This window comes from Anabrus simplex, chromosome 3, assembly GCF_040414725.1.
Source record: "Anabrus simplex isolate iqAnaSimp1 chromosome 3, ASM4041472v1, whole genome shotgun sequence".
Lineage (NCBI taxonomy): Eukaryota > Metazoa > Arthropoda > Insecta > Orthoptera > Tettigoniidae > Anabrus > Anabrus simplex.
The window spans coordinates 382,361,702-382,384,075 of NC_090267.1; the positions used below are offsets into that span (position 1 = coordinate 382,361,702).

At 38.4% G+C, this 22,374-nt stretch overlaps 1 protein-coding gene across 2 annotated transcripts in view; it reads right to left on the reverse strand.

Moving 5' to 3' along the window:
• The window catches only part of LOC136867357 (beta-galactosidase-1-like protein 2), a 212,971-nt gene that overhangs the window by 25,376 nt on the left and 165,221 nt on the right, over positions 1–22,374 (reverse strand). For both annotated transcript variants that reach the window (XM_067144526.2, XM_067144525.2), the window contains exons 7-8: positions 17,673–17,819; positions 16,648–16,835 (exon numbers count right to left, since the gene is read on the reverse strand). In XM_067144526.2, coding sequence (XP_067000627.2) covers positions 16,648–16,835; positions 17,673–17,819 — 335 coding nt within the window. The remainder of the gene's footprint in view (positions 1–16,647; positions 16,836–17,672; positions 17,820–22,374) is intronic.

A 22,374-nucleotide genomic window follows, 5' to 3' on the forward strand; every position in this document is an offset into this window, starting at 1 on the left:
TACAATATCATCACATGTGATGAAAAAAACGAAGAAACAGTCTTCTGTGTGGTGCTTTCCATGGGAGGAACCACCCACAAAAGTTCAATGAAGTCGGAGCTTTGTTCTACAAAAATGGAGCATCTCACCTCTATGACCTTGGACACACATCTTACAGTCAATGCTAAATTGTACGTGAATGATTGTCTTCCCAAAATCCTCGCCACATGGAGGTCACAGCACCCAAACTCCAAGAGTGGGCATCTTCTGCTGCATCACGACAATGCATCTGCACACAGGGCTGCCAGAACAATGGACTTTTTGGAAAAGGAAACCTGGCCCTATGTTACTTCTTTCTGTTCCCTAAGACCATGGAAAAAGTTCATGGGCAGCAGTTTTCATCAGATGAAGAGGCCATTGCAACGTAAAGAGTGCACTAAGTGAATTCCCGGAAGAAGCTTGGACTGAGACGCTTTCTAAGTGGTTTCAGAGAATGGAAAGATGTATACATGCTAATGGAGAGTATTTTGAAAAGTTGTAATTGTTGTTTGGCAAATAATTTTTTTCTCACTCTCTGCAAAAAAAACTTTCGGCATAACCCTCGTACAAGAGGACTTAGAACTTATATTTTAACATTCACAATTTATCCTCCTGTTTTAAATGTTACGTTTCCTTCTCATGATTCTTAACTTGTGTCTCAAGATTTTTATAAATCCTGTTTTAAGTATCTGGTGTATATATGTATATTACTCTCCCCTAAGGGACGAAACTTGTACTAGTTTAAGGTAACAACATCTATTGAACAGGCGGATCTTTAAATAGAATATTCGAGTGTATATTTGAGTGTATTCTTAAGTATTTTCAACTTGATTTCAAGTCAATATGGCTGTTATAATGGAGCTGTTAAGCTCGTTACTTGTAATTCACAAAACATTTTAAAAAATGAAACGTTGCAGACGCACTCAAGTATAATAAAGGCACATTTAAAAAGTCTACACCATGTAACAAAAACTAGAAAAGTGTGGTTTTCCCTTTGTGATTCTGTTTCACTCCTTGAGAGTGAAAAGTGAACTTAAGGGTGCCCCTCTAAAATATGAAGAAATATTGAGTGCAAAACTGTGCAGTATACATACAAAGAAATCCTGATTTCAATATTTTATGCTCTGTTAACCAGGGCCGGACCTAGCAGATTTGTCACGGGGGGGGCAAATATCAGTTTGCTGCCTCCCCATCCCCTGATCCCCCTCCCTCCCCCTCCCCTACCTCTGAAATATAATACCACAGTAAGATATTTTTTTAGATGTGGCCGTTGAAATTACACACCATACCGTATGTATACTATTAAGAAGTTTTATTTATGAAAAACACTTACATTAATACACTTATACATATTAATACATACATTACACTTGTATTGAAAAACACTTATACATTACTAATACAAATAATTTGTTCGTAGTGTAACGCAATTGTAACTATGCAAAAGTTTCTTATATACTGTATCTCAAAATTGAATTCTTTAAGCTTTCTTAGCTGCAAATGTACTGATGATGTCTTCAAAGTTGATAAGGGATGCTCGTTTGTGTTCAGTTGATATTATACTTAAATTAGACAGTCTCTCCTGTCCCATTGTATTTCTCATGTATTTTTTGATGATTTTGAGTTTGCTAAAACTTCGTTCTCCAAATGACACTGTAACTGGCAACGTGAGGAACATTCTCAGTGCAGTAGTAATGTTAGGGTAGCCTTCCTCTAGTTTATTTTTATAAATAGGACTTAACATTTCTCTTGATGAGGTTTCTTTAAATTTTTGTCAACTGATAAAGCGTGGTGCTTGAAACTTTCTACTTCAAATTTAAATTCTCAATGTTGAGATCAGCAGTGTAGATATTTGCCAATTCTTCTGCTTTCATTTTTAGATCTTTTGCTTGCATTTCTTTAATTCAAAATCCATTCAAAAATCCACACTAGCTGTTTATGTTGTCCAAAGCCTTAAACCTGTCACTGAGTTCCGTAATCATCAGGTCAATGACCTCTAACATACCTAATTGGTACACATTCTCAGTACTTGTCGGAGCTTCATCGCCACACAGCTCATCAGACATTTTTCTGTTTTTCTTCGTCTTTTTTCTGAGAACTCAGATGGTAGATCACTCATGCTTGCTAAGTAATGGCCTCAGATGGAGTAAACTCTCTGCAAGACTTCAAAAGCGTTAAAAGACCTTGAAGTTTCCGGGCAGCCAAATCTACTGTTACATCTTTTCTTTGCAAAAACTCATTGACATGATTGATCTTTTTGAACAAAGCATGCCAAAAACATGTGAAAACAATGAATTCAAGTTTCCCAATATATTTCAAAAGGGGGCTGGCCTCACTCTTAGTTTGAGGTGTTGAGAGATCATGCTTTTTAAAATCCTCTAGAGCCTGTACAACTTTACCATAATGTTTATACACAGGTTCGACCGCATCTAATCTTGCAGGCCATCTTGTATTGCTTTCAGGTTTCAATGTCAGTGGCACATAGTTTTGGAGAACTTCCCAGCGTGAAGTTGAAGCTCTACCGTTCAAAGTTCCGAAAAAATTCTGAGCCTCAATAGTAGCACTGGCCACATTAGCACCAACTAAATTGAGGGAGTGAGCAGCACATGGGACAAAATATGCTAGCTCATTCTCCTGAAGTAGTCTGGACTGAACTCCTTTATAATTCCCAGCTATATTTGCCCCACTGTCGTAAGATTGGCCTCTACAGTTCTTTAAGTTTAGTCCATCATTGTCTAATTTTTTTAGGATTTCTTGGCTGAGACCTTCACCTGTTTTGTCACTAACTGGGAAAAATCAATAAAACTTTCTTATACCTCAGATGTATTAATTTTGACATAACAAACTACATGAGTAATTTGCTCACTGTGGCTGATATCCGGAGTGCAGTCAAATATTAAGAAATAATATTTTGCATCCAAAATGTCTTGTATTTTTGCCTTATGTTATTGGCAATAATTTCTAGGAACTCATCTTGTATTTTATGTGAGCAATACGAGATTTGCCCTTTTATGTTGTAAAAGAGGGACATTGTAATGCGATATAAGTTCTACTGTGTTCAAGAACTTTCCACTGGATGGGTCGCTGAAATCACAGTCTTCTTTAGTTCCACGGAATGGACTCCCTTGCTTTGATAGGAATAGAATAGCATCGATAATGCAACGCAATACCGCCTTCCAGTGAGACTCCTCTTGACGGATCTGGTTTTGGAGTTCTGCATCAATACCTCCCTTTCCTAAACAAGATTCTAAAGCTTTCCACAAACAAAAGCAAAGTTTGTGGTTGGATGAATTTTCATGTTCAAGCAATTTTTCACAGAGTTTTCTACAATTGGTAAGTCCTTTTCCTTTAGCTAAGGAAAGCACTTGATTTGATGCTAAGTGTGAAAACATCCTGCAAGGAACACAATATAGAGCTTTCTTACTTTCACTATAGCCTAACCATGATCTCTTTACTTTTTCTCCATTTTTTAGAACTTTATAAAACCAATCTTTGGTTAAGTTACGTCCTTCTCTGCTGCTATTACTTAAATTTGGCTCGATCAGATTTTCAAAGTTCATTTTTGTTATGTAACACCTTTCAGAATCTGAAAAACTCTGTGACCATGAACCAGGATCCCTAAAATCAAAGGAAAACTCGGACGTTTCTTGAAGACCAGTTGTAGGGTCTGGAAGAGATAATAATTCATCTTCATTCGCTTCACCAGTAGGACTGAGTTTCTTGCAAAGTTTGACATGTTGCGTGCCTTCCTCTCCAGCTTCAACGTCATCTAAAATATTAAAAGCTGGGATTATAATTAAATCAGTAATATGATATATTACAAAATGAAGTATTAAAAAATTGTTGCAAAGTCCAATAAGGCACAATTATTTCATCTCTTCCCTAATGTATTATAATTTAATTATTGAAATAAAAATTAATATATACTTACCTGATTTTTCTTTTGAGCCTTCATCCTCATTAACATTAGGTTTAAAAAGAAATGCTTCTAATTTTGGTGTTTGTGACAGCACATCGCTTTCTTTCTTCCTTTTTTCCTTGGCAAGTTTTCTATACTTGGCTCCACTGAGTCGTTTTCTGCCATCCATAATTCGGAAACTGATAAAAACGCAGCTCAAAGTGTATTACACAATTCAGTTTTCCAAACGCTGATAAACGGTTAACATGAATAGCTAATCAACACTCCGAACACTAATAACTAAATGTAAATAAAATAAAACAACTGTCGGTTCATATCAACACACGCATACAACAGTGTACGCAGGCTACATGTGTAGCCGTCGATAATGACAACGATGACTGCAGGTGTCTGATTAGTTTACTGTTTACTGGAAGCAGAAAGGGGGTGAGATAGATGAGATGCTCGTGGAGCACGTCAAGGTCAGACTGTTTTCGAGCCCGACCCCGCTGCCGAACGTTCAGGCTACTAATCATTCATATCAGTAGTAGGTATAACAGTATAAGATTCACTACAGACCCATGAATTACGTTAATTCTTGTGTCGTGTCTTATAATGAAGAAAATAACTTGGTATACAGTCTCAGGGTAATAAAGTTGATGAATTGGACAACAAAATGAAATAAAATTAAACAATATTAATTGTGGTATTATTATTTTGAAAAAATTAAATAACTTATATTATTTTTTAATAAACTTTTCAAATTTTGCCACCCCTGAACTCTGCCGCCCGGGGCACGTGCTCCCCATGCCTCGCCCTAGTTCCGGGCCCGCTGTTAACAAATATCTTCAAAGTGATAGTGTACAACTTCCACAGGAAATTCCTCCAGAGCTTGTTATTGCTTACAAATGCTGCTCAATCACATCTGTGGACACTAAGAGTTCCTTCTCTGCATACAAATAGATATTAACTGATAAATGCATAATTTTACCCCTGAACATTTTAGAAAAAGAAAAAAAAAATCTGTACAGTGTAAATAAAATTACAGCCTTCAGAAAGACATATACAGAAGATCATTCAATGTGAGTAGATCTACAAATCATAATAGTATATTTCAGTGCACATTTTCAAAAATTTAAAGCATATTTTAAAGAAACAAATTTCACTGTTAGCCCGTTTTGTCACTTGAACAAGCATGCATATTATAAAGATTTTGACAGCGTAAATGTAAGCACATTTGAGATACTTTTAGTGCATCAAACCAAACCAAACCAAACCCCATGGCACTACAGCCCTTGAAGGGCCTTGGCCTACCAAGCGACCGCTACTCAGCCCGAAGGCCTGCAGATTACGAGGTGTCATGTGATCAGCATGACGGATCCTCTTGGCCATTATTCTTGGCTTTCTAGACCGGGGCTGCTATCTCACCATCAGATAGCTCCTCAATTCTAATCACGTAGGCTGAGTGGACCTCGAACCAGCCCTCAGGTCCAGGTAAAAATCCCCGACCTGGCCGGGAATCGAACCCGGGGCCTCCGGGTAAGAGGCAGGCACGCTACCCCTACACCACGGGGCCGGCACTACTTTTAGTGCATACAAATCTGATATTACACAGTGAGTTGGGTGTGTGATTAGGGTTGCATAACTGTGAGCTTGCATTTGGGAGATGAAGGTTCGAATCCCACTGTCAGCAGCCTTGAAGATGATTTTCCAAGGTATCCCCATTTTCATACCAGGAAAATGCTGGGGCTGTATCTTAGTTTAGGCCATAGCTGTTACCTTCCCAATCCTAGCCTTTTCCCATCCTTATGTCGCCGAATGCCACTGATGTTTTAGTGCAATATTAAACTACTAGCAAAAAAAAAAAAAAAAAAAAAAAAAAAACCACATCAATATCTAGTCAGACATGCACAGAGCGATGGCAATTCTTTGCTAGCTGATGGATCTTTTTTAGCACCCTGTGATGTGTCCAACTGATCGTACACATTCTTGTAGTTGTCCTCATTTACCTTTGGCACTTCTCCTTTTTTTGCCATCAACTTCAACTATCTGTAGTGCTGGCGATACTCGTCGAGTCTTAACTTAAGCCAGGTTTTGTAAGCTACCCTTACTGCCTTAACCTCTTTAGTGGTACACTCAAAACAGTTTCATGATTGATGTTTATGTCTAACTTGTGGTCCCCCAGAACAGTTCTGAATGTGGCACAGAGCTGTATTTACTTATCGTTTGTATTTGCCTGCACTCCAGATGTGCCTGTTCACGTGGTTCTTTGGATTCTCAATAGATGGATCAACAAAATCATACCTTATTTCACTGTTTTCATGATCTTGTTGCAATGGTTTTGACGCTTGTTCAGGAGAGTGTTTCTATGATAGCAATTGATGTGCCAAGTCCAAAACAAACATGGCAGCTAAGAGAGAGCAAAAGGAGGATCAACAGGAATGATTCTTGAGCATTTAAAGATTGAATCTAATCTGATAGCCTTGTGTCGCTAGATATCTGTGGGCACATAAAAGAAATACTGCAGGACAAAATTACAGCACCTCTGCTTCTCTGAAAACCATATAAGTAGTAATGTAACAAGTTGATGACTACTGATAATAAATAAAGTCATGAATAAAATATATAAATAAAATTACTCAAAAACTTAATAAAATTAATAAGCATAATTAACCGAAATGTCCGTAGTATGGGCGCCAGAGTTCACCAGAATGGATCCCTCGAATTTAGATAAGAGCATGATAAACTTTATATCCCAGGGCGTGTACATAATGCTGCGTACTGGTACATCTGCTGCAGGCCTTACCTAACCTCCTGAAAACGACTAAGTAGGTAGGAACTGCACCTAGGTTCATCAATAACACTGATTCTAAAATAGCTAACTATATTCTTAACAAATTCCGTGCATGAGCACCTCATCAACATACAACATTATACATATAATACACACATAAAATATTGCTGGAAGACTCCATATTTACAACAACAACAATAATAATGAAAATCGTGGGAAAACGAAAGCGAGAACTAAGCTACCATTTGTAGATAGTCCGATGAACAACGTACATGTATGAAGATAAAAACCCTTCACTGTCTCTATATCAATTCGACTTACCGATTCTCATAATCGGCAGTTATCACATCACACAGATACTGTACCTTGTACTACTGTGTTCACATATTTTAACACTTGTAAAGATATATACACACGTCTGTCGATCCTCAACATAAATTTATGGAAAGTCTGAGATAGCTTTCACCAACATATAATGCTAGGCCGCCACAAGTGCTACAATACTTAATGCGCAAGCACTCTCCACAATCAGCCACTTTCCACAAACATAACAAGACTACGCTCCACGAACGTTTGAAGTCCAGTCCATTGCAGCCGTGTCACTCCAGTACCGTGTATCAGCACCACTTCCTTCCCGTACAGTGCGTCAGTTGTAGTTCCTTCATACAGTGTTCCTGCTTGTAGTTGTAGTAGTTCCTTCTCGTTCCTTTACAATCACTCTCACAATCACCCTTACAATGTTCCTGGTTGCCGCCATATGATCAACCTTTATAGACATCAACATCCCCCTCCTCTCAGATGATACGTCTGGATTGGTGCATGCCCGCCAATCATGAGTGATCTCTAGTCAAGACCAAGCCCTGAACTACTTCTTCCTCCCAAGACAATAACAAACTCTGGGGAGTTTTACATGAATCATCAAATTTCCCTGGTACAACAACAAGCTCATCTCATCAGGCTGGGATATATACATGACTCATGAATTTCCCGACACAAGTACATCGCAACAAGCACTGGGGCAGCCATATGACTCATTCAAATTACCAGAGTTATTAAAGCAATGTTTTCCCACTCGTGCAAAACAAATTACTCATACCTACATATGTGGATATTTTCCAGCTTACCAATATAAATGACAAAATATACAAATGAAATACTAATAATACTAATAATAATAATAATAATAATAATAATAATAATAATAATAATAATAATAATAATAATAATAAATCGAATACTGACAATAATATCTATAACTTCTACATATAATTCGGGGGTGTGATATATATACTATCACAGTAATAATAATAATGATGATGATGATGATCATAATAGTTCATATTTGATTGACAGTGATTATAGTGGTCATGAAGACGATCGGCATACCTGAAGCATGGGCAAATACAAAACGATACATAAATGTGGCACTGCAACTTGGCTGAAATTTTTTTTTTAGAGATCAATCTTATCGAGAAACATCATGCAAAATACTACATCCTGACTAAGAGGATTATTCTTCATTACACCACCAGCTCATCTTGCAGCTCAAAACACTTTCTAAAACAGATTTCTCCAATTGAGAAGAAGTTTACAGTCGAGGTGCTGTGAAACAAGAAGGGAATGCAAGCTTTGTGGTGGAGTTCCTCTGAATGTTGAGGATTGCTTTGAAAAATACCAACAAAAAGGAAGTCTCTGGCATGTTCTTTAACAATACAATGACTAGGACATTGTTTATAACCATCATAATATTTGTTTCTCTAAAGTCTTACTTTTACAGTTAATTTACTGCAAAAGAAACACCCTCTCTAGGGACAACCATGCAGATTTTGACTCACACTGAAGGGATTAACAGAGTCTTGCACATTTGATCCACTCCAAACCTCCTTGTTGATAAAACTATGACCAGGTTTTGTTGTCTTTGCAATGGTTGTACCACATGTTGTCCAAACCTCAGTAGCATTTTGACATGTTGTAGATCATCTCGATCACCAATGGAGGTTTTGTGCTGTGCTTGATACTGGTTGAATTTCCTTCATTTAATTCATTCATCTGTGTTCTTGAGAGTTGTCAGGAGAGCAGATGATGCTGGGGTGCGATGGTGTGTGAGGGAATAACTTTTGTGTCAACAACTGACTTTAGGTCACGTTATCTTACCAACCAATAGCCAATTTGCATATTTCTTCCACCACTACTGTAGGTGATTAGGTGCAATGGACACTTCCAGAGCTAAATCATAAGCTTTATAACACTCCAAGATCTGGTTACTGTCCACTTTTCACACTCCAAAACCCTCACCCCAAATAGACACCAATTAATAAAAGCTCGTTCTCATCACGAGATTGTAGACAAGTTTCAAAGCCATTCCAGAACTCTTCTTTTTTATTATCGGCGCACCCAGTTCGTGGAGCATAGCAGAAGTCGATGCACAGGGAATCTGTTCCACTGTTAATAGACATAAGTCAGTTCGATATATGGATGAATTCAGTGATGATATCCCTAAACTCCCACCTCACATCAATGGCCATGCCATTCTGGATGGATATCTTTCCATGGTAGAACAACTTGTATACTTCCACATTTCTTCATCGTTTGAGCTGTCAACTTGGTTTCTTGGATGCAAGCCATGTTGAGGTGATGCTTCTTCAGGTCATCAGCTAGTTCACGACTGTGACTCGTAAATGTATCAATGTTAATGGTGGCCAACAGAATTTGCCTGGATTTGCTTCTGTAGCCCACCCCATCCACGAGTGGGGTACAGGTCTACAGATGTGATACGTAAAATATAAGACACCTATTTGAAGAGCTTTATGCAACATTAAGTTGTCATCTTCTAGTGCTGTATCTGTCATTGGATGTTGGTGATCATTCTGGCTATCATAGTTTTGTCAGTAGTTGCGTAGAACAGCGAGATGTTGTTTGTCTGAACCACCATCTCAGGTTCTCCAGCCAAGATGTGTGAGGTCTCCCAGGACCTCATTTCCACTTGTTTCCTTGTATAAGGATTTTCAGGAACCTGCAGGTTTCTGTGTTCTTCATGATATGACCAAAGTCAGAGAGATTCTTGACCTTAATTGCCCTACAGAGTCCGTTTCCTTTTGTATTTTGTCTACCCAGTTGATATGAAGCATGCGACGGTAAACCCACACTTAAAATGCTTCTAATCTTTTCATGGTGGCTTCTGACATTGTCCAACTCTACTCAGTACACTATGATTGAGAACACGTAAGATTCTAACTTGCAGCTGCAATGGTAGTCCTCTGCTATGGAGCACTTGGTGGAGACTTGTACATGATGGTCTAGCCTTCTCAATGTGGCTTTATTTCTTGGGAACGGTCCCAGTGCTAGTTGACATCTCTGCCTAGATACACAATATTCTTGACCCTCTGTATTGGCACACCATTGACCCACAGACTGGGGTTCTTGGTAACATGTACTTCCTCTTAAAACAATAATCACCACCACCACTCTTCATCACAATCAATCAATCAATCAATCAATCAATCAATCAATCAATCAATCAATCAATCAATCAATCAATCAATCAATCAATCAACCAATCAATCAATCAATCCATCCTGATCTGCATTTGGGGCAGTCGCCCAGGTGGCAGATTCCCTATCTGTTGTTTTCCTAGCCTTTTCCTAAATGATTTCAAAGAAATTGAAAATTCATTGAACATCTCCCTTGGTAAGTTATTCCAATCCCTAACTCCCCTTCCTATAAATGAATATTTGCCCCAGTTTGTCCTCTTGAATTCCAACTTTATCTTCATATTGTGATCTTTCCTACTTTTATAAACGCCACTCAAACTTATTCGTCTACTAATGTCATTCCACACAATCTCTCCGCTGACAGCTCGGAACATACCACTTAATACCAATATAAATGGTCCGTTAATGGACATTATAAATTTTCCAGCTAACTCATTCCTGTTTGCCAGCGTTTCGCCCCCGTGTGCTAGGCTGGGTTCATCAGTTGGTACCTAGGACACCTACCAAGACGCTGGCTAGTGCATACCGTGGAGGCCACTGCGTAGGCTAATTGTAGCCACCGGCAGTGCCAATGCACTATGAGAGACTTTGTCTCCTTATCATAAATTGATGCCTGCTTGGCCATCAGATGATATAGATGTTGATTGCCATAGGGAATCTGAAATATTTGTTCCGAATGAGTAAATTTATAATACCAATATAAATGGTCCGTTATTGGACATTATAAATTTTCCAGCTAACTCATTCCTGTTTGCCAGCGTTTCGCCCCCCGTGTGCTAGGCTGGGCTCATCAGTTGGTACCTAGCACACCTACCAAGACGCTGGCTAGTGCATACCATGCAGGCCACTGCGTAGGCTAATTGTAGCCACCGGCAGTGCCAATGCACTATGCCGAAAATATTTGATCTGGAGATGTGTGGAGGTAAATTTGTACATCATCAGCGTAAATGTGGTATTTACAGTGCGTTAGGTTTTGGGAGACATCATTAATGTAAATAGGAAAAAAAAAAAGAAGGGGTCCTAACACCGACCCTTGGGGCACACCTCACTGCATGGACCGCCAAGTTGATTTGTTTATCCTATCTGTTACACACTGTCTAGGGATGCGACCAAAGGAGGGCACTGTCCGAGAAATGGAGGGAATAAAATTTAGAAAGCAAAATGTCATTGTCAACAGAGTCAAAAGCTGAATATCAAGAAAAAGCCACTTAATACGGTGGGTGCCAGACCAGAATTCTTGGGAATGCTGTCTAGTGCCATGAGCTAATAGCGCCGAGTTACGCCCTGCTGCCAAAATATTCACAGGCTTAACCAGTCAAGTGATCACTAAAACGAAGATACATTTATGATATATTCGGTTAACTTATTATCTATATTTGGTCAAATAGTGCGACCCCAAATAGGGTCATGTTGGTCATTACTAGAACATGGAAGTTAGGAAAAATGCCTTTTTTATCTGGGTGGATATATCGAAGTATCACGTAGAAGCAAACGTGTTTCCATATGTTTGGGAATGGTAGGACCAGTTATTATTTTACCTTTTTCGCTTTTTTTTTTTAGCTTCCGTAGCTTATTTGATATTTGAATGCCTTTTTTTACCTTTTTAAGTTGTTGTGGATACTTTCTGCTGTTATTTATTTATACAAATTAATCAATGGAAAGAAAAAACATAATTTTAATGTACTGTATTAATTTAGAAAAATTTCATTTTAATAGATCAAAAATAGCATTTACGTAAATTATATTTTCATATTACACAAATCTCTACTGAAAACTCCACAAGCCAAATGGTTGAGAGGGTTGCCAGGTCCCGTCCTTGCTATGTAAAATTTAGTGCTAGTGGTGATAATTGTTTTAAGAGGAAGAACAACTGGTAACCATCCTCTACTAACACCAATCAGAAGGAAACCAGAAGAGGTCCGATACTTCGAAAAATGAAGTATCAGCAAAAGAAAGGGAAAGGGAAAATGAAAAATCCCCAGACCTCACAAGTCTAATACCGTCGGGGTCGGAAAAGAACAAGAATTGACCAAGGGAGGTCGGACAGGAAAGATAAGAGCGAGGAACTTGACATAAGTGGAAGCAACACCAGACTCAGCTAGGGGAACCGCGGTCGCCAATCCACACTCCCAAATTGAGCGGCGCTGGTCCCACTTTCAGTCGCCTCCTGTTACAACAGACAGGGGATAACATTGACGTTATTCTATCATCCCCACCCACAGGGGATGTAAGATTAAGTACTAAAATGTAATGCAGATGTATGTTACATAGCTTACATTAAAGCACCTTTGTTATTTTAGTGCCCATTTTTGTCATTATAAATGCCTATTTCAATGATTTTACTGCCTATATCCTAAATGTTAAGTGCTTATTTGCCTGCCTATTTTAGCAAAATTAAATGCCTGAACTTCCGGGCTCTAGTCATTACGAATTGTACACGTATATGCACCCCCATATGGGTTACATTTGTACAGTAGTTAACGTCCCGATGCTCGTATAGAAAACAGTCTTATCACTCCCGAAACACGCAAAGGATGGTAGTTGGACAAGACCCATCCACAAGCGTAAACCGAGGAATTTCCTCATTTCGTCCAATGTTGTGCCCACCCATTCGTTAAGCTGGCTTGATCTACTTAATGCTTAGTCAATAAAACTTGCTGATCATTAAGGTTCGTTTCCTCTACCATAAAATTGATTACTTCATTCATAACAAATAAACAATAAATATCATAAGTTGGGGCTTCGGAATCATTACCCATCCCTGTGTTAAGCGCCTTCACCCCTTGAAAAGGAATGCCATGCTGAGCAACTATGCAAGGTCCCCAGTTCCTATTATTCCCAGCTATTCCTTGTATCGAAACCCCAACTTTGTTTTCACTTTGAGATTCACTTTCAGCACTTTCTGAATAGTCATTGCTTTCTATTCTCATTGTCTGTACTTGGTTCAAAATAACTGTAACTACATTCTTCGTCAAGATGATCATTGTCTGGCTTGTTCAATAAATCATCCAAACTATCTGCACTAAGTCTTTTACTACTTGATTTACTCATAAAAATTTAAAAAGTAATGGACAAACTAACCCACACAAAAGAAAACTAACAGCACTGCACACTTAACACAAACAACCCACGAGATAGACAATGGCTTTGTCAGCTTACAAAGCACTCCTGACTTACCCACATGGGGTCGTGCCTAAATAGGAATTGTCAAATAAAGGATGATCTATGCATTTACTTAAATAGATGGCCAACAGATGGCAGGAAGAGGCTTGATACTGTTCTGAAACACACATTTACTACGCACCCAAATGGGGACGTGAAGTTCAAGAAATTGAATGCTCTCATGTACCCAAGTGGGGTCACTGGCATTCAACATGTTAATTTCATTGGTTCATCACAGATAAAAAGAATGGAATTTTTGCAAATAGAAAACATGAACAAGGTTCCCCTGACTTTTGATGCACCCTCAAACAAAACTCTTGATTCCAAGGGCAAAAAAGAACTCGCTACACTGTTGTTTTACACTGGTGTACTGTTAGAACAAAATTGCTGGCCACTATTGACTTTTAAAAGGAACCCAGTACAACTTCCACCAAGAAATTAAAGGAGTGTTTGTACATATCAAGGCCAAAGGTTGTATGGACGGAGGAGGAATGAAGTTATGGATATACAGAGTGTAACAATGAGATACGGCCAGATTTTCAGGACACATTCCTCACATGTAGAAAAAGAAAATATGGTAAATGGGCATGGGTCTGGAAACACTTTATTTCCATGTTAGAACTTCTTTTCTATGATTGTATATCTTCATTTCCTATTTCCAGCTTTCCGGGTCGGGTTGTGAATCAAGGACCTCCATCGCTGGCTGTCTCTCCACCACTCTTTTCTTTTTTTAAGTACATCTTCCGGTTTTTCTCCCCTCTTCTCTATGCACTCCCACACTGAATCTGTCCACCTCTTTCGGGGTCTTCCTCGTGGTCTCTTTCCTATTAACTTCTCTGAAAAAGCTTTTTTTGGCACTCTCTTTTCTCCCATTCTCATCGTATGTCCATACCAATTTAGCTTTGTTTCTATCCTGTCTTGAAGTTTCAAGATTCCTGTCCTTTTCCTTATCTCTTAATTTTTAATTCTATCCTTTCTGATCTTTCCCTCAATATCTCTTAGGAATTTCATCTCCACTGCCTGTATTCTACTATCCTCTCGTTTTGTTGTAGTCCATGATCCAGCTGCATATGTTAGTATGGGATCATAATGGGTTGAATATAATACTTTCTTACATTTCTTCAGGACATCTTGGTTCCACAAAATACCCCTTACACTCTGGTAGAAGCTGTTTGCTTGTTGTATTCTTTTTCCAATTTCCTCGGTAATCTTTGCATCTTCTGTGATCACACTTCCCACGTAACTGAAACTTTTAACCACTTCCAGAATTTTACCATTCAGTTTTATATTTCCTCTTCCTTCCTACCTTACTTCCCCTTGTCATCACTATTGTTTTACTTTTCTCTGTGCTTACTTTCGTCCCAAATTTTTCTCTCTCTTGATTCCATACATCTACTTGTTTTTGCACTTCCGTTTCATCCTCACCCCATATCACTATATCATCTGCAAACAACATGGCTTTTGTTGCCTTTCTTCCCAATCTCTGTTTAATGTTCTTATGAATTTCATCCATGACTATGACAACTGTACATAATACATTAACCCGTAGAGAGCCAGACAACGATATATCGTTGTTTCGTATATACGCGTAAAGTGCCAACCACAATATAACGTTGTTTGGATAGCGCGCAATTCTATACGAGTTTGAACAACTTGGGCCGTCAGATTGCAACATTTTATGTGTCGAATCCATAGAGAATTGTCATTAGATTTTAACTACGTCGCTAGATAGTGCGTAAATTCATTCGTTATCATGCATTGAATTTCTAAAGTCCGTGTTCATCTACGACGTATGATCTCCATGCCGCGTGAGAAAAATGGCGAATAGCGGGATAAGTTATTTTGTTAATAATGACGAACTGGCTGTATATCTTAATAATTTTTAGTAAAGAAGGGGATGATGAAGACTCGGATAAGGAATTCACTCCTCCAACAAATGAGGAAGGGGAAAGTGAAAGTGTTATTGGGAGTGATAACGGCGAGTTTTCTGTAAACACTCAACAACATGCTCATTGTCCAAGTGTAAACATTGAAAGTGGTAATGACCGTCTGAGTGACAGTACTAATGATGATGATGACGGCTATAACAATACCCAACAGCAAAAATTTCATGTTTTCCATGAAATTCAATTAGGTCAAGATGCAAAATACCAACCCTCACCTGATTATTATGATACTCCTGGCCCGAGACACGCCCCTTCATCAGACACAAACCTATAGCGTATTTTTATTTTATTTTTCATGGCTCAGTTATGGAACCTTTATAACTACAGAGACAAACAGATATGAGAAATCATGTCTTGTCACCACATGCCAGAACACAGCTGTGGCACCTGGTTACATTGACTGAAATGAAGGCTTTCATTGCTGTTTTGTTGGAAATGGGTATAGCTAGAAGGCCGAGCATATATTCTTATTGGGTCAAAAACTCCCGCTATATTCCATGGTTTAGAAATATGTTCACAGGAAACAGATTCCAATTGATCTTGAGATTCTTTCATCTTGTGAACAATGATAATCTATCACCATCTGGTCACCCTGACTACAGCCCATGTGCCAGGTTCGATCCCATTGTTGACCATGCCAATTGCATATTACGATATCACTGTACATAACTCTTAAAATAATCAAGATAAAAATGGGAAACTTTAAATGTTTATTCATCTGAAATAGGACATTGCAAAGAAGTCATCAATATATATCGTTGAGTTAAATTTTCTGTTTTTTTCTGTTTGTTTTTTTCCTGATTTTTAAATTTTGGTGTTTGAAAATTGTTTGGATTTTTTTTTTTCAAAATACCCAAGGGCATTTTAGTGTTTTAATTTAGTTCAGCAGTAAGAGTGCATTCTTGTTAACATTCAATAAAAATTTCAAGTCATAGTTATAACATTTGTGAACTATATAGTCCAGAGAGTGAGAACCTGCAAAATTCTCTAAATCTGTCTGGCACTCTTGGCATATTGTGAGCACCCGGGCCTGGCACTAAGAGGGTTAATAATGGGAAACACAGAGGAAGAGACCGTACCAGCACACCACATAAAACTCTTCCTTACATGAAATGTTCAAAACGCTGATATTCACTGCAATGGTGGGTTGATACATGTATCAATGCTATCAGACGGCATTTTTTGAAGAACTGCTAAAACAAATGTGCAAACAACTGAAGGTTAACAATGATTCTTGTTAAAAATGACTTTCTTAAATCAGTTACTCTAGATTCTAAGTACTAATTAACATTACAGCAGTGAGACTAACAAGTAAGGAGAATTAGTTCAATTACTTACTACTTTGGAGACAAGGTCATCGAGAGACAACTGGCCAGAGAATGGCGTGTTAGCATAAGCTACCTTCCTACTTTCTGCAGGTGGCTGGGGAAGTTTGGTGACCACAGGATTGTATCTAGTTACCAATTCCTTGGTAGCATTGTACTTAGGTGCATAGTCACCTGATTCACTGAGTGGAGCATCATAATCTAAAGGATAAAAATGCATTAGATTAGAGTTTGAAATTGTTTGATGCAACCTGTTGGGAAAGAACAAGATTATCACATTTATGCCCTTTATATATTAAATACTGCACTTTTTTTGTTAGAGGTGCAACATCACACTAACTTGTAGAAGATATTTTGTGATAAGGATACGAAAGGGCTATTACTGGGCAGGTAGCTGCCATGGCATTAAATAAAGTACAGCCCCAGCATTTGCCTGGTATGAAAATGGGAAAACATGGAAAACAAACTTCCATGTGTTAACTGTGAGATTCAAACCTACCCTCTCCCAACTGCAGGTTCACAACTATGCAATCCAAATAGTGCAGCCAACCTGCATGCTAAGTATTGCATTCACTTGCATAATTCTCCCTACCCCATCAATAATTATTTTTAAATGGCATAAGTTCCATAATTTTACTTTCCTCTCAATTTTCTCCACTGTATTAAAAAGGAATGGGGTGTTACTTTTCTATAGAGCCCTTTCTTTTTACAAGTTGCTTTACGTGGCAGCAACACAGATAGGTCTTATGGCGACGATTGGATAGGATAGGGCTAGGAGTGGGAAGGAAGTGGTCGAGTGGCCTTAATTAAGGTACAGCCACAGCATTTGCCTGGTGTGAAAGTGGAAAACAACAGAAAACCATCTTCAGGGCTGCCGACAGTGTGGCTCAAACCCACTATCTCCCAACTATGTGTCAAATTCATACGCTGCGTACTGTTTGCTTGCGCCATCTCTTAGTGAAACCGGAAAAGACTTATGCATACACCTGGTAGATAAAACTAAGTAGAATTTATAAGAAAAAATAACTCTGTACTTACCATAACTGGTAACATCTGGCTGGTATGAAGGAAATGATTTCTGCACATTTGCACCATTGAGAAAGCCCCAGTTTGTGCCACCATGAAACATGTACAAATTAACAGATGCAGGGAAAGTTATAATCTCTTCCAGAACAGTAGAATAGTCTGTAAAGTATACAAAAATATTATTTTACTTTCATCAAGGATCAACATTTACAGACACTTAAGTTCTGATGATAATCAACTAATAATATCATAATCTGCAAGGTCTCACAGATTTCTAATGTTTTCAATAGAAAAAAACCTAGCAAACACATATTATTACTTTTTTTAGGTTTGTGAGGCATTCCTTACGAACTAATTTGCATATTATAAAGTCCGTCTCAAAAGTAAATATTTATAGTTATTCTTTCAAACACATAATATGAGAAAAAGGCTGATAATGCATACATTTTTTCTTATCAACTCTTTCAGCTATTTTACAAATAATTTTCTTCATTTATTTGTTCCTTACAATACAAAGGTAGATTCCATCAAGAAATACAACAATGTTAATGAAAAGTGCAATACCACGAGACCAAGGTTGAAATGCAAGTGAAACTTACCGTAAACACATAACAGGTTATGACAAGCAAGTGATTAGGTTTGCAAAGTAATTTTGCAGACCTGGGCTGAGCAGTGCCCTCTCAACTTTCATATTAGGCATATAAGTAGAACATTGTTGAGGAGTCAAGCAATTGCATTACACCTTGTCTTGCTAAAAGTGCACAGTATAAACAAACAACAGACTTTGTATGAGGACAAATGATTGATATGCAAAGAGGTGGATTTTCATATTATAATGCTGCTGCTTGCATGGGACATAACAGCACAACAGTGAAGTAAATGTGGAAGCAGAGGACCGAAGAGAACCAAATGCATTGAAAAGCCAGTAGCTGACCATTAAATGTGATAACACCATGGAATATCATTCACAGACATCTCCTTTACATGGCAGTAATGGATCATACAGCATCTTGTTTATGTGGCATTAACGGAGTATACAGCATACAGCCTATCCCTAGTTACAACACTGTAACAGATGTAACACTATCTGCTTCCACAATTTGTCGACATCTACTTCAGAGGACTGATTGCATGAACTCCTTTACAGTGGATTCTCTTGACCATCTTTCATTGACATCTCAGGCTACAATCGTCTTGTAAACCCATACTGTGACATGCAGACTGGCAACACGTCACATTTTCATACAAGTCCTGCTTTAACTTGTACTACAATAATGGTCGTATAGGTAGTAGACAATATCGCGGTGAGTGATATCGTCCAACATCCATTGTCCAGCATCATAGTGGCTGAATGCAAGCGTGATGGTGAGGAGGGGTGCCATTAGGTACCATTCATGATCTCTGCTGCTATGTATTGAGAATAATCTCACCAGCAACCAGTACATGAGAGAAGTTGTAGAGGCAGAAGTTGTACCCTACCTTCAGGGCAATCTTGACGCCATATTCCAGGAAAACAACCCGAGCATATATAATCAGGAATGTTCAAGATTTCTATGAAGTAAAACAGATATGGGTCTTTCTGTGCCCAGACATGAATGGGATACGGTCAGTCAACAACTAGTCATCAAAGTCCTCCAGCAACCAGAATCAATGTGGGTTCATACAAAAGCAGCCAATTCCTTGGAAAGACATCCAAGGACTCTTTGATCAATGCCACAACATATAGCAACTCTCATGGCAATTCATGGAAATTTCACAAAATACTGATGTTTTCATGTGTATTAAACTCATTCTGGACAAATATTACAAGTTCCATATGGGAAACAAACTTTAAATCTCTGATGGCCTAGCAAGCAACAATCTTTGTAAAAGAGACCAAGAGCCTGAGGCTCGAAGTAGCCTGTGCAGTGGCTTCTATTACATGGCCACTAGCCATGTGTCTTGGTAGGTATGCTAGTTACCAACTGATGAGCCCAAACTGGCACACTGGGGCGAAACACTGGCAACCAAGAATGAGTTAGCTGGAAATTTTTATAAATTTTCAATAGCGGATCAATTATATTGGAATTATGAATTTACTCATTCGGGACAAATATTTTTGTTACTGAGTCACTACTTTAGATGTCTTCCCTTGTACTTTCGATATTTCTGCATTTAACTTAATGGAAGTTTCTATTTCTGTTAGAGCACAGTGGTTAAAGAAAATAATAATAATAATAATAATAATAATAATAATAATAATAATAATAATAATAATAATAATAATAATAATAATCTGTCTACATATTTAGTTTAAACTACATTTGTATAGTTTTAATTATCCTGTTACTCCTGTTATTTTATAGTTGTTGTTGATTATTGCTGCTCTTCATATTCAAATACTGCACTGTTCGCATATGGTCGAGGAAACAAAAATAATAATAATTAACACCCAAATACGAGATTCTCAGATTGCAATAATTAATCAGACGATTCCTGTGTTTCGATATTTGTATTTCTGCAGTATTCTCATCTGTGGTGTATTTTGTACTTTTGATTGTTTAGCATTTAAGGGCAGTTTTAATTTCTGTTTCCTTGCAGGAAAAAAATTGTTTTTGCTACTGGTTTAATGTCACACTAACACATCAAAGATCTTCGGCGATGCAAGGATTGGAAAGAACGGGAAAGTAGTGACCATGGCCTTGATTAAGGTACAGCCTGGTGATGATGATGATGATGATGATGATGATGACGATGATGATGATTGTATCTAAGTAACCTCAAATGTTGAAAGTGCTCCAGTATGAAGCAGCCACATCACTGACTGTAATAAAGTCTTTAAGTTGGGTTTTCACAGGGCAGTTTAATCGGTGAAATACTTGCTCAAGATCTTGAATTGCACCACAGTCACAGTCAGAGTTCTGTGTATAACCCCATCTCTTGAGTGTAGCGTTGGTTCTAGGAATTCCAGTTCTTATCTTATTAAGGGTCTTCCAAACAGGTCAAGATTGTGAATTATGTGCTGGAGTTCCTTCTGTTGACAGATTCCAGTCAGATAGTGTGGACTGTTGCTGCCAGTATTGATTCTTAAGAGTGCATGGTGTGGCTGGTGCTGCCCTGCTGTTATTAACAAAACTCCTCCTTGATCTAAGACACTGCTGTACTATTTCATGACCATAGAGGGGTTGATGGTTGCCCACCTCTTGTCTGAGTTTCTTGATCTTCTCAGCTTCATTTGCTGCTTGCTGTTGGATTGAAGGTGGAGCTATGCCTCAAGTGTGGTATAGCTTTTCGATGTTTGTTGGTTTGAGGCAGCCAGAAACTCCATGGCATATATCATTCAAAGAAATATTCACTTTCTTGCAATGGACAGATTTGACTCATATAGGACAAGCATACTCTCGGCTGTAGAGAAACAAAGTGCCAAAGCTGTAGTTCGTACAGTTGCTGGATGTGTTCCCCAGCCTGATCTTGTTAATATGTGTAGTAAATTATTTTTGGCTCTGACCTTAATACTGACAGAATGATAATGTGCTCTACAACAAGTAAGAGACTGAGCAAGCTGAAGTCCAAGGTATTTGACAACAGGAGTGAACTCACAAGCCGCCTTCTTTCCCAACATGATAGGTTTATGATTTGCAGCACGCTTTTGTAGATGGAAAAGTGTTCCTAGGATTTGGCTTAAAGTAGTTGTCCCTGTAATACATGGACAATTTATCGAGGCAGTTCTACAGCCTGGATTTTGCTTCCCAAAATGATCTGGACTGAGTTTTAATACCAAGATTGTCATCAAGTAGGAAATGCCCAGTATTCAGTCTAACACTTACATAACCCTTCTGAAATTCATCCTCAATCTACTTGAGTAAGGTTCAGCACTTGGCCAATGCATGATCATTCTGGTCTGAAGCCTGCTTGTTGATTAATCAGCTACAAGAGAAGTCATTCTGTTGAGTATAAGGCGTTCAAACAGTTTGAAAAGGTCGTTAAGGAGAGAGACAGGCCTGAAGTTCTTTGGATCATCTGGTGTCTAACCTGGTCTAAACATGGAGATCTGTGCTGGTAAACAACAAGCAGGACCCTATTCTCTTTGCAGTTCTTCAAAAAGTGTGGTAGAGAGGCTGGTGCAACCAATATCAGGCAGTGGTTGCAATGTGACTATAAACAATAGGTACTGTTCGTATCCTTTGGTGATGGACATGTTACAAAACCATCATTTGACAATAGTTGGCACTCTAAGAACGAACAAAATAGAAGTACCACCTTTATTCATTCAAACTAAAAATCGGATTGGATTTAAACCTGAATGTACAATAGTCACCTATACTCCAAGAAAGAACAAAGTGGTTTTGTTACTATCATCTATGCATACCAGTGACAACATGCAGCAAAACATGATATTCTAATATTTTGCAGTGGAACGAAAAGAGGGCTAGATACAGCGGATGAACATACACCATTGCAAGGACAAGCAACCCATGGTCGTTGACCATTTTCTATGGCCTTCTGAATGTAAGTGGAATAAACAGTTTCATCATTCTGAAGAATAATGTGAACAACACAGAAACGCTCAGGAGACGATTTTTGAAATTCTGACACAGGAATTGCGTAGAGTAGATGCAGCTAGGACAGATGCATGGAAAACTGCTAAGAACATTGCGAGCAAGAAACCAAGAGATTATTGATGGAACATGAGGGCAAGAAAATCCTCATCCAGTTGCTCACAGTGGCACAGGAA